General features: G+C 45.2%; 1 protein-coding gene across 1 annotated transcript in view; it reads right to left on the reverse strand.

The window, feature by feature from the left end:
* Positions 1-3570: 3570 nt before the first annotated feature.
* The window catches only part of LPCAT1 (lysophosphatidylcholine acyltransferase 1), a 175659-nt gene continuing 165630 nt past the window's right edge, over positions 3571-13599 (reverse strand). Inside the window, exon 14 of the mRNA XM_075316508.1 lies at positions 3571-5353. Coding sequence (XP_075172623.1) covers positions 5172-5353 — 182 coding nt within the window. The 3' untranslated portion in view covers positions 3571-5171. The remainder of the gene's footprint in view (positions 5354-13599) is intronic.

Raw genomic sequence — 13599 nt, forward strand, 5'->3', positions numbered from 1 at the left:
CCATCACACGGAGGCAAATCACTTCACAATTTTTGGAGAAATGAAAAAAAAAATAATCGATTTACAAGCAATCAATAAAAATAGTAGAAAGGCCAGCAAGCATTTCCCCTGGAATGAATACAGACATCAGTATATGATTCCCTAAATCCCCATTTAGTGGCCCAGAACAATCTTTCCCTAATTAGTTCACAGTAGCTGCTTTCTATTTAGAGGGCTATATCATCAAACAAGGTGTCAGCTGCCATGTTTTCAAGGTTTATGTATTAAAAGGGATAAATGTAATTAGGAAGAACCATCAAAGCACAGCTTTTGACAGCTCCTTTATTGTCACTTGCAGGCACCTTTTATGTTGCACCCACACAAAATCAACCTGAGAATTAGTTCAAACATTTCTACATTGACATCTTAAATGTAAAACATTCCTGAACTGTAGCATCCAGCAAGAAAGAAGAGTCCGCACACCAAGAGAGCAAAATTAAAATTAATCTATTTCAATTAAAGGTGAAAAGTGCCTCAATAGGGGTGGGGGGGGAAATGGAAAACAGTAGCCATCGTTCTCATTTTTATTTTATAAATCAATAGTACACATGAAAAGAAGCACATCAAGAGAAATCGGCTACTTTCTCTGGAAGGACTGATCATTATTTTTTAAGTTTATCAATTCACAAATTTTCATTCATATTTGTGAGATAGTCACTACTGACGGTTATCTCCTGTCATCTCCTATGTATAAGCACGGCAGGGTGAGCCAAAAGGCACAGCTCTTCCCTCCTCCTGCCAGCATAGAATTTTATGAGCACAAACCATCATATAGTAATGTAGAAATCTGTCTTCACTGAATACAGATTTTACAAGTGAACTGAGATGGTCAGTCCTGGCGGAGAAAGAAGCAGGTTTCTTAGATAAGATATCTTCCAAAGTTACTTATTTTCATGTATTTAAATACAAATTAAAATGGTGGTTGCTCTTTAATTTTGTCAATGTTATTCAGTAAAATTCCTTTTAGAGAGCATCAATAACAATGGTGTCAGATTATTGGATATTCTGGATTAGCAGACCATTAAATGTACATATAAATTTCTTGTAAGGATGGAGGATCTTTAGGAAGAAATCCAAATATATTAACCAAAAATATGATACCACCCTTGTGATTGAGAGGAACTTCTTAAATGATTCCCATTATGATCTCTGGTCATTTAATTACAGGTCTGTTGAATCTCTGTATTATGAGATGCAAAATTAAAGGAATTTAACTGTATTATGTAGTATTTTTTATAAGCAGAATTTAAAAATCATATTCCTAAAATAAAGCAGTAATGTCAAAAGTAGCAGAAAAATTAAAATAATTCTTATTCTTCACCAGATTATCATAGCGATGCACCGGTCACATGTCCACTGCTGAGGAAAAAGCTTAGAGAGATGAACTACTAGATCACTTAGCACTCACAGCACAAAGTGTCATGGCACTTATCCCTGGAAATTGTATTATGAGCAACTGTCTAATATATTGCGATTACCTAAATAGTTCCCACGGCTAGAGAAGAGGAGTAAAGGAGAACAAAGAAGCCGCTGAGAATTTCAGGCTCTCCATGTCCTCCCAAAGCCGAAAACAGTCTGTACATTATTGGCAACGCTATGGACCTAACATTCCCAGCAGCTTCCCTGTTCTAAGTTTGTTCTATTTTATGTTTTCAGTAATAAGGATTGGCCTGTTAATGTTGATACCGGCACATAATGCGATTTCTTAAAAGGATTCCACCCAAAACTTAAAGCAAATGGATATAAAAATATTAAATCTGAAGTTAAAACAGTAGCCAACTAGCGATAAGCAAGCAATACCATGCTCGGTACTCGTTAAGAGCAGTTCAACGCTCGGACGGGCGCAACTCAAGCACCCGAGTATAACTGAATTCAATGGGGGTACTCAAGCATTTTTCGGAAAAATTCCAGGAAAAATATTAGTGTTCCCCATTGACTTCCATTATACTCGGGTGCTCAAATCGCAGTCATCTGAGTGTCCGACTGCTCATTACGAGTACGGAGCACCAGAGCATAGTAGTGCCTACTCATCACTTCAGCCAATGTTTGGTTGTAATGTCCTACATTAACACTCCAGACAAAACCTACTCCTTCAGGCTATGTTCACATCACATTTGTGACATACATCCCGCATGTATGCCAGGTAAGCCCTCAATGTACACATTAAAGTGAACCTGTCAGATGCAATATGCCAGAACCACGAGCAGTTCTGGGTACATATTGCTAATCCTTGCCTAACCCTCCCTGTATCTAGTAGCATAGATAAAAAGATCTTTAGAAAAGTATTTTTAAAGATCATTTATGATATGCTAATGAGTGCAAGGACTAGTCACAAGGGCATTAGTTCCTGTGCTCATTCCACCCTCTTAGCATGTTACCACATGCCCACTGCCTAGCGTCGTCAGCGGTGGCACAAACTAACACCCTTGCGACAAGTCCCTGCACTCATCAGCATATCATAAAGCATCTTTAGAAATACTTTTCCTAAAGATCCCTTTAGCTATGCAACTAGATACAGGGACAGTTAGGCGGGGATTAGAAATATGCACCCAGAACTGCTGTGGTTCTGGGTGCATATTGCACCTGACAGGTTCACTTTAAAGGTGTTCTTAGGGAGGAGAAAAAAACAAATGCTAAATGAAGAAAATAGCAAATCACTCTTTTTGTATAATTAAAAGGGCCTCTGTCTCGTTACATTGTCCCAGCATATTGTTACAGGTGCCTGTGAGCATGTGCAGTAGAAACTCCGCACCCTGCTTCATGTGAGAAGTTGTGCAGCCAGTGGATATGCTGATTTCGTATTAATAATGACCTCCTTTAAAAAGGTATAAATGTGCCCACAGGGGTGCATCAACCTTACAAAGCTCAAATGAGTGTCCTTTTGGCCTCTGTCTGGTCGGTATAAAGAAAAAAAAAAAAATAGGTTAGGGATCTGTATAGAAATTCATCACAAGCATTTGTCCAATTTACACAGGTCTCCCTTAAACATATGACAACTGTGATGTGAACAGAGCCTTAAAGGGAACCAATCACCAGGATTTTCCTATATAACCTAAAGCCAGTGCTATACTGGTACTATAAGGCAGATTATCTACATACATTTAGTGGTCAGCTCGGATGTATAACTTTTGAAATCCAAGAAAGTGACGTTTATAAAATAATCAGCTTCTTCTTGAGTGACAGCAGCTGAGGAGCAGATAATATCTGGGGGTATTCACAGTTATCCCCTCCCCCTGTTAGAATTAGCATAAGTATTATACAATCGATTTACTTTTTCACTAGCAGAACCTGTGTGAGGTCATACCCATGTGACCAGAAGGGGTGGGGTCTCAGCCAAGAAAGCTGATAACCGGAAGCAACATTTTTTCTGTTGGTCAAGGCCCTGCCCCTTCTGGTCATATGGGTATGACCTTACACAGGTCCTGCTAGTGAAAAAGTAAATCGATTGTATAATACTTATGCGAATTCTAACAGGGGGAGGGGATAGCTATGATATTCCCCCAGATATTATCTGATCCTTTGCTGCTGTCACTCATGAAGATGCTGATTTTATAAACTTTACTTTCTTGGATTTCAAAACCTAAACATCCGAGCTGACCACTAATGGTATGTATAGAATAAGCCTGATAATGCCAGTATAGCACTGGCTTTAGCTTATATACAAAAATCCTGGTGATTGGTTCCCTTTAATTTATGGTCATTTTGGTTGGAAATGTGCTTTTAAAGCTATTAAAAAGGCACTATCCACACATCCTATATGAGCCTAGCCCAACATTATGTAGACAGCAGGTACAACATCCATTTTCTGAGAAGTCTTCATCTCTTTTTTTTGTAAAACAACCATAATGTGTCAGGGGACCTGTAAATCATTAATACTTGATAACAAGAAAATGACCTGTAATAAACTGTTTATAATACTATGCAAATGTGCAATGCAGACAAAATAAACTAAGTGTGTAACGTCAAAAAAATAAAAAAGGTTTGTTCAATAGTCAATGAGGTTAACACAACATAAAGAATGACCTAGAGAAGAACTCACCAAAGTGCACTAGACGTCACAGATTCTGCGGTTCATGCACGCTCTGTACAGCATATGTAAAACACGGGACATCTTGTTTGTGTGCTGGATCTCGGCACAGGAGGTTTATTACTCCATGCACCAACATTCAAAACGGGAAACTCACTGGGTGCCATACAAGCAGTGCAACTAGAATAGGTCAAAACATTACAACAAATACCAAAAAACCTTACAAAGCTGTGCTTACATCTTCTGAGCCTGAATGTGTCCCTATGGTGTTCTTGGGAACACTCATTCACGATCATCTTGCAATGTAAACCAGCTGCCAATCACCAGGCGAACAAGCAAATCACTCGTTCGTCAAGGGAAATGACTTTTAAGCTTTCTTAAAAATCATCGTACTCTGTGAATTGGATATTTCACCGAGATTAAAACAATCTTGCACACGAATGGGGAACCTAGATCGATGTCTCAATCACATACCTCTGTTGAAGGATGGTTGACTGCACCTCTGGCCACAGATTTGTACATGACCTAACCAACCATCAACTACATGCCTACCCGTTTGTTGTAAGGGAGGTACGTTTTCAAAGGTTTTTTGGTATCTGTTGCTTATATCACAGCTCACATTGTGGGCCAGGTATGAAAATGATAACATATTTCAATGAAATCTAGTCCTCAATAGGTTACCATTAGTGATGAGCAAGCACTACCAGTTTGGTACATCTTCAAGAAAAATGCTCGAGTTCCCCATTGACTTCCATTATCCTCTGTCCACGAGTCGAGGCCGTCCGAGAGTCCCACCAGCTTGTTTCGAGTACCGATCACCCAAGCATGGTAGTGCCCGCTCATCACTAGTTTCCATGTGCAACACGGCTGTTTTCTCCTGCGATGGTGCATGCACATGGCAACCTCTTAAGTTATTCAAACCATATTCCATCTTTGCGTTCCAAACACTTTGATTGTACTAAAGAACACGTAACCAAAAAAGTAGAACAAAAAAATAATGGAAACTGTCACAAAGATAGAAATAAAAATAGAAATGGGTTTAACTATGTTGAGAGGTACAATACACATATGCCCCTCACCAGGAGAGGGAGATGTAGGTCCAGTTTTAGTTCAGTTTCTTTTGTTCATTATGGTATTCTTCCACATCTTCAGGTGTAAAATCAGTACAGAATCCATTAGGGGCAGTGGCAGAAGAACTATCCACGCATGTTTCAGCGTCCACCATATTTGGATAAAGAAACATTTCAGCAAAATGTGGGTTTAAAGCAGCAAACCTGTCAAAGTCCACTGGAAGAAAAAGAGAAACAGTAAAATAATGTTATATCCTGTAACAAACACATTCTGAGTGCAGTAAACTACAGATGTAGCCAAGTTTAACCTGACAAATAACACACCATTTTGATAACCTGGCACAGGATCGCTCACTTAACCTCTTCAACCCCAGGCGATTTTCTGTTTTTGTTCCTCTTTTTTTTCTTTTTTTTTTTTTTTGAGTGGTAACTTTATTTTTCTGTCAATCTTGCCATATGAGGGCTTGTTTTTTGTGGGACGAGTTGTACTTTTAAATTAAACCATGAGTTTTACCATGTAGTGTACAGGAAATAGCAAAGAAATTCCAAGTGCAAAAAAATTGCAAAAAAAAGTGCAATTGCATGACTGTTTTTAGAGTATTTCATTCGCCGTGTTCATTACATGGTAAAGCTGATGTGTCAATGTGATGCCTCAGGTCAGTACGAGTTTGTAGATACCAAACATATATAGGTTTACTTTTATTTAAGAAGTTAAAAAAATTCTGAATTTTATCCAAAAAAAGTGGTTAACTTTTTGCGCCATTTTCCGCGACCAGTAGTGTTCTAATTTTTTGGGATCTTTAGCTCAGTGATGACTAATTTTTTGCGTCTTGAGCTGATGTTTTTAACGGTACCATTTTTGCATAGATGTTATATTTTGATCGCCTGTTATTGCATTTTTTTGAAACATTTGAGACGATAAAAAAAACGTAATTTTGGCGTTTGGAATTTTTTTGCCGCTACGCCGTTTACCTATCAGATTAATTGATTTTATATTTTGATAGTTCAGGCATTTCTGAACGCGATGATAACAAATGTGTGTATTTTTTATTATTTTAACCCTTTAATTTTCAATGGGGCAAATAGGAGTAATTTGAACTTTTAGGTTTTTTTATTTTTTTACTAGTCCCCCTAGGGAACTATAAGGATCAGCAGTCTGATCTCTGAGTCCTGTTGATCAAAGCTGCACAGCTCTGATCAGTAGAAATGCTGCTCCCGTTACAGCTGCTGCTCTGCCGCCTGTAACAAGAACTACCCTGTTTCCCTGAAAATAAGACATCCCCTTTAACTAAGACCTAGTAGAAGTTTTGCTGAATTGCTAAATATAAGGCCTCTCCTGAAAGTAAGACCTAGCAAAGTTTTTGTTTAGAAGCATACCCTCCAAACAGAACACCAGGGCATGTTGTACATGAAAGTAATGGTAGCAACAAGAAATTCTTGAAAGGATTCACAGTTTGTCTGTTTATGATGACAACTACTGTACAGTATATAATAAATGTTCATTTTTTTTGTTGAACAATAAATGTTAATTCTTCTTCATGGAAAAATAAGACATCCCCTGAAAATAAGACCTAGCGCATCTTTGGGAGCAAAAATTAATATAAGACACTGTCTTATTCTCGGGGAAACAGGGTATGTCATGATAGTGGCAGGAGTCATCACATGACCCGTTACAACCATCGGCTCCCCGTGATCGTGTCATGGGGCCTCTGATGGCGGTGAGGAAAGGGATTTCCCCGCTGCGGCCATTTCAATTTTGACAGTGCGATTTAAGTGGTTAACAGGCATGGGTGGATCACGGATGCACCTGTGCCTGCTAGCCGCACATGTTTACTGTTCAAATCAACAGACATGTGCAGGGATTGCCGCTGGCTCACCGCAGCAGTTGGCGGCGATGACCCCTTCATGATTTAGGACGTAACCGGTATGTCCTCGGTCGTGACAGGGTTAAAGTATAGCTGTCATTCAAATTTTTACTTCATAAATCAATAGTACACATGAAAATATGCAACTGTGTAATATATTTTTCTCTCCCAGAATTCAATCAATCATTATCAAAAGTCTCATTTCTGATGGTAAAATCTGTGAAGACTTTCCCATTACTAAGATAAAAGATGGCAGTTGTTAGTTCTGAGATTCTATGATGCTGGGAGGAGCTGTAAACAGAGGGAGGAGCTAGAGGCAGAGGGAGGAGCTAGAGAAAGAGCTCTGCCCCTCCTCCCTTTTCTATCTACATAGCATCTCATCAGTAACAGCTGCCATCTCCTATCTCAGTAATGGGAAAGTCTTCACTGAGAATTTTAATAATGACTGATTAGTTCTGGCAGAGAAAGAAGCAGATTTGTCTGATAAAATATATTACACAGTTGTTTATTTCAATGTGTACTATTGATTTATAAAATAAAAATTAAAAACGAAGGTTATGCTTTAAGATAATCTTGGTCGCATTTGTACAGTACATATACTGTATGAGAAATTAGCTGGTATATCTTGATGATCAGCCGGTATTTAGTAACTTGCATGCTTCTAACCATTGTGCAGAATGTTACCGTATTTTTCGCTTTATAAGACGCACTTTTGTTCCCCCAAATTTTGGGGGAAAGTAGGGGGTGCGTCTTATAAGCCGAATATACGGGGGGGGGGGTGTATATATATGTACACTGCAGCGTCCAGGGGAGGTGGGGGCAGCAGCTCTGGAGCACAGGGGAACGCTGTGGGCTGCAGCCTTTGATCTCCTGCACCCGCTCATATAATATGCACAGCCGCTGTCCATCTCCAATGGTGCTGAAATCGCACGCAGTGAGGGGCTGGGGCAGCGGTGCATATTCTATGAGCCTGCGTCCCAGTGTGATCGCACATGCCCACCCCTGTGTTAGATTTGGCCCCCAGGCTGCTGCTCATTCTAAAATAAAAAAATCTTTACTTACCCCTGCAGCGTTTCTCCCCGTGTCCCTGCTTCCACTGTGATCAGGCAGGCAGAGAGCTCAGCCTGCTGTGCCGATCACATGACCGCACTGAGAACCAGGAAGTGGAAGAACAGAAGCACGGAGCCAGACAGGAGGGAGCTCAGCGCTGGAGGAGATAAGGAAAGAGGGTTTTATTTTACTTTGGGCAGCAGCCTAGGGGCCATATCTGACACAGGGGGACTTGTGCGATCTATATAGGGGCCATGGGCAGCACTATGGGGGCGATATCTGACACAGGGGGACTTGTGCGATCTATATAGGGGCCATGGGCAGCACTATGGGGGCGATATCTAACACAGGGGGACTTGTGCGATCTATAGGGGCCATGGGCAGCACTATGGGGGCGATATCTAACACAGGGGGACTTGTGCGATCTATATAGGGGCCATGGGCAGCACTAGCGGGGCGATATCTAACACAGGGGGACTTGTGCGATCTATAGGGGCCATGGGCAGCACTATGGGGGCGATATCTAACACAGGGGGACTTGTGCGATCTATAGGGGCCATGGGCAGCACTATGGGGGCGATATCCAACACAGGGGGACTTGTGCGATCTATAGGGGCCATGGGCAGCAGCATGGGGGCGTTATCTAACACGGGAACGTGTGCAATCCATAGGGGACCATAGGCAGCACAGGGGAACGTGTGCCATCACAAGGGGGCTATATTCAATATAAGGGGGCCATATCCAGATTAAGGGGGCTAATTTTAGGATGGGGGGCTATGAGGGACATATACCCTATATGATTTGTTAGAGGGACACTGGCATTATAAGATGGACCCCATTTAACATTAAAAAAAAAAAAATCTCTTTTCCTTCACCAAATTTGGGGGTGCGTCTTATAATCAGGTGCGTCTTATAAAGCGAAAAATACGGTAATTGGTAACCTTAACAGCTAAAGGGCTTCAACTAAAGTTTTCATGTTGTTTTCCACACACAAGTGTTAGAAATGTTGAAGGGTAACATGCTTATTTTCTGCTTTGTTTGGGGCGAGGATTGGCAGAAAATCTGAAAAAGAAGGATTTTTGTGTACTCACCGTAAAATCTCTTTCTCTGAGTCTTCATTGGGGGACACAGGACCATGGGTTATGCTGCTGTCACTAGGAGGCTGACACTAAGTAAACAGAAAAAGTTAGCTCCTCCCCAGCAGTATAACCCCTCAGCCGGAGGCGGGCTCAATCAGTTTAGTGCACAAGCAGTAGGAGGAGAACCAAACAATCCTGGATAAAACAAGGTAAGAAAACTATGACGAACAGTCGTGTGACCAGTGACCTGGGAATATAGGCACTGGGGCAACAGGCATGTCATATATAACAAAAAACACAAGCAGGGTGGGTGCTGTGTCCCCCAATGAAGACTCAGAGAAAGATTTTACGGTGAGTACACAAAAATCCTTCTTTCTCTATCGTTTCATTGGGGGACACAGGACCATGGGACGTCCAAAAGCAGTCCCTGGGTGGGAAGAAAACCATCACCGGAGATAGGAAGGAAGCCGCTTCCCCTTGCCGGGCTTGACCCATACCCACAAGCGCCTACGTTGTTACAGGTGTGCCAATGCCTCCCGCAAACCCTACGCCAAGACTGGCCTCTGCCGAAGCTTGGGTGTGAACCTGCTAGAAAATAGTCAAGGTATGCTGACTAGAGCGGGTGGCGGACCAGGGGACCTGGTCGATCGACGACTGGAGTCCAATCGTTCAAGGGTGCCCCTTGCTCGGTAGACCGCGGCGGAAGTCCGTTCTTCATGCGATAGTCTTCACATATGGAGGAAAGGATCCATGTGATATTCTGGCCCTTGGCGCCGGCATACGCTTCTTGGGCAAGGGTGGAAGGATGGCCTGACGGTCGGTGTAACCGAAAAATGGTGTCCTGCAGACACGAAAGACTGAGGGCTCGTACCAGCCCTGGAATGAACTATGCCCCTTTTAGGCTGAGAGAGGAGCCTAGAACCGAAAAACCGAAACCTAAAGTCCTCTGCTGGAAGGAACAGCGAGGTGTCTTGGACAGAAACGAAAGGTTCTGGCTGGAGCCCCCCCTTGTCCTGCTGGCGGAGCCGGTAAAGGGGGGAAAAAACAACAAGAGGGCTGTCCGCCCTGATGCCGTCTGTAACAACCAGATGGCCACGAGGAGCCCACCTATCAAAACAGGTGGGAGCAGGGAAAAAAGGGGTACCTTGAACGAACCCATCACTGGATTAAGGTCCCACATTTCTAGTGAACGATGAAATAAATCTTCGAGGAAACTGGATTCCCGGCCCTCTTCAATGTCTGCCATCATCTTGTCCACAGACCTGACCGAGCCAGCACCCGGGATCCACTGGTGAGGCCATGTAACTTAGGACTTCTGAGTCCTGGTAGAATAGAGGGGCCCCGACACGGAAGAATTTGCGGTCTGGAAGGAGCCACGGGGCATTTGCGAGGAGATGAGTAAATTATGTGAACTATGCTCGCCTGGGCCACTCCCGAGCTATCGCTTGCCTTGGTCCATCTTGAGAACCCTCGAGATCATAGGAAGCCGCGGGAAGATGCACGAGAGCCTGAACAGGCTACACGACCGGTCTAGGGCGTCGTCATCTAGTCCAGAGCAGGTGCATACTCGAAGCACCATTGACTGAGATTTGGATCGGAAGGCCAAAAAAGGTCCACGACTGGAGGTCTTCCTTCGCCAGAGATCTGGCTGGTGATTTCCGTGTTGGAGCCCTTTACCTACGCGAGGTCTATCCTACCGCGGAAATCGGCCGTCCAAACGTCCACGCTAGGGATGTGCTGCCGAGATTAGCGAGTGAAGGGACCCGTCCCAGAGCAAGATCTTCTTGGCCTCTTCCCTTGCCATGACACTCTCTGCGTCTTCCTGGAGGATGATGGACATCACCGCTGTGGCATGGTCCGACTGGAACCTGGCTGGGTAACCACGACCTAGAGAAGAAATTGTTACTGGGCTAACCAACTGGCTCTGAAGTCCGGAATTTTTGAAGGAGAGACGACGCTCTAGGGGTGTCCCTCGGGACCGTGCCGAGGAATGGTGGGGTAGCATACCCTAGCACGGGAGGCTGGTGACGGTTGATAATAAGCTCCAGAGGAGGAAAGGGAAGCTTCCCTGGGATGGTTGCGAAGACTGGTCCGCTAGGAGGAGATTGGCGGGTCATCCGCGAAGACGGAGCCTTCCTGTCTCCGTTCTTCAGGGTGTTCCGTTGGAGAGTCCGGGATGAAGACTCGCATAGCCAAAAAACCGAAGGGAAGAAACGGGAGCGGGAGGCAAAGAGCACGCGGGGCTCTGTGCCAGGAGGGAAACTACTCCTGCGTGAGGAGTAGCCACCCTTGAACGGCTCGAATACTGTGCCTGAGGGATGATGGACCGGACCGGCCGGGTCTGGGAGGACTCCTTCCGGTAGCTCAGCTACCCTAGTAGCGAGGAAGGGGAAGCTTCCTAGAGGGTGCTGATGGTCTAAACCTCAAGGCGAGGGTCATTGAAGGGAGACTCTGGGTCTCCCGGTCGTTCCTGGGCGGAGAGAGCCTAGCAGCTCTGCAGAGTAGGATGCATAGGGACAGTGATCCCTGCAAGCGTTCTTAGAAGGCTGGAACGGTCCCAGCCACGCAAGGCGGAGATGGCTGTTGTAGGGATAAAGGCTCCCTGACGGGTTGCGGCGTGGACGGGGCTGCGTGAGGGAACGATCCTGGTGCATCAGGGCCGATGCCGGTAAAGGGATATACCCTTCCCTTACGTAGCCTAGGGGAGAGAGTAGTCTACCCTGACGTAGCCTAGGGGATAAACTAGACTCGCCTATCTCCGAAAGGGCGTTCCCGAAAGTCGGAAAAAAGGTCAGCGACTTCCTAGATGTCGAATCTGCGTTCCTGATCCCGAATCAGAGGTCTCGATGGTGGGCACACTGATGCTAGAGGTTCAGGCCGAGTAGCGGGCAGACATCAGGTTTGTGAAGAGAGGGTACACACTGAAGAAGATACCCAGCCCTGGGTCGGCATAGGTGGGACGTGGACCGCTGCGTATGGTGTCCGCGAAGTCCCTGCGGAGCGGCACGATAGTGACGAGAAGCCCGGAGGAACCCAGGCGGGCCGCATAAAGGGTAGCGTGCCGCTTCCTTTCGGAGCCCCCTTCGAGAAGGGGTAAGACAAAAAAAAAGGAATTACCACTGGGAAAAATCGCGTCCGGGGATTATCCATGATCACGCAGTCACCGTGCGAACTGGATGTCCACTGAAAACCGCAGTGGCCCCCACCTTGTTCTTTGCAAAGTGGCATGCCCCCTCTCTCCAGAGCCCTTTGGGGGAATGATAATGACAATAACACGACTTACCGCTGGTAAACGCCGTGTCTGGTTGCCGTCTGTGATCATCAGCGACTCCAGTTTAGTATGCCCCTTCTCTCCGAAATCGCTTTGGAGAAGGGAAAAAAGACAATGACAAGACTTACTGCTGGTCAACCTCGTGTCTGGTAGTTGTCTGTGAGCCCGCGGTAACTCGGCGAGCTCTGGATGTCCTCTGAGCACATAGGAGTCTGCTTCAAATGTCTTAAGGGAGACCTGCGTGCACGGAGAGAAGAGGACTGTCCGCAGCCTTACGGCTTGACTCACCATTTGTAGCAGGCTATTCGTCATGCGCCAAGACATCTAGGTCCTGCTCGGAATCCAGCAGAGGTGGAAGCCTGGGCCATCACCCGAGAGGTCGGAAAACTGCCGGAGGAAGGACAGTCTGGACCTGGGGGATAAGTGGAAACTGGGGGGCCACAAAGGATGAGACCTGGCGGGTCCGCTTCCAGCAAGGAAAAAAGGGTCCCTGGTACGGGACTCACCTCTCCGAGGGGATTGCGCCAGTCCTATGGATGGTATGACCGAGCATCGGCCGGGGACACGGCGCATGCGCACGAACCCGAGGGACGCAGCGAGGGGAGTTATGGCCTGAGACAGGGCGTTAACCGGCCGGCAGGGGTCAACAGCAATCTGACATCTTCTTGAAAATAATTCACAAAAGAGGGGACCGAGTCTTGGGCTTACCGGCCCAAAATAACTAAAAAGTCGAGCTGGAAACGCTATGTACTAAAAAACGTGATAAAAAAACAAGTGCCCGCCTAAGCAATGTAGGAGTCAAAGTATGAAAAATCATGCACGTATCTTTAATAAAAAATCGACCCAATATAAAAAATATATACTAAAAATAAGAGTGTGTTCTGTTTTTCCCTGAAAAAAGTTGCTGCAGCCTCAGCAATCCGCAGACCGGGAGTCTGCCATAATCTTTTTTTTTTTTTTTTTTTTTAAATAAAATGAACACTGAGGGAGCGGGAAAAAATATCCCCCACCCCTCTGGTGATGCCTGGGGCAGAGCGGAGGGCGGAGAGGGAGAGGCCGGCGGCCAATAGCGCTGCGCAGGAGGCGGGCCTGGGACGCCGAGGACCAGGCCGAAGCCGGGGGCTAAATTTTTACGCTGCCGCGCGGGCAGAGGCAGCGCCGGCGGACCCGGCCGCAAGGCGGCGGCGTCGCAGCCTGG

Source organism: Anomaloglossus baeobatrachus, chromosome 6 (genome assembly GCF_048569485.1).
Source record: "Anomaloglossus baeobatrachus isolate aAnoBae1 chromosome 6, aAnoBae1.hap1, whole genome shotgun sequence".
NCBI lineage: Eukaryota > Metazoa > Chordata > Amphibia > Anura > Aromobatidae > Anomaloglossus > Anomaloglossus baeobatrachus.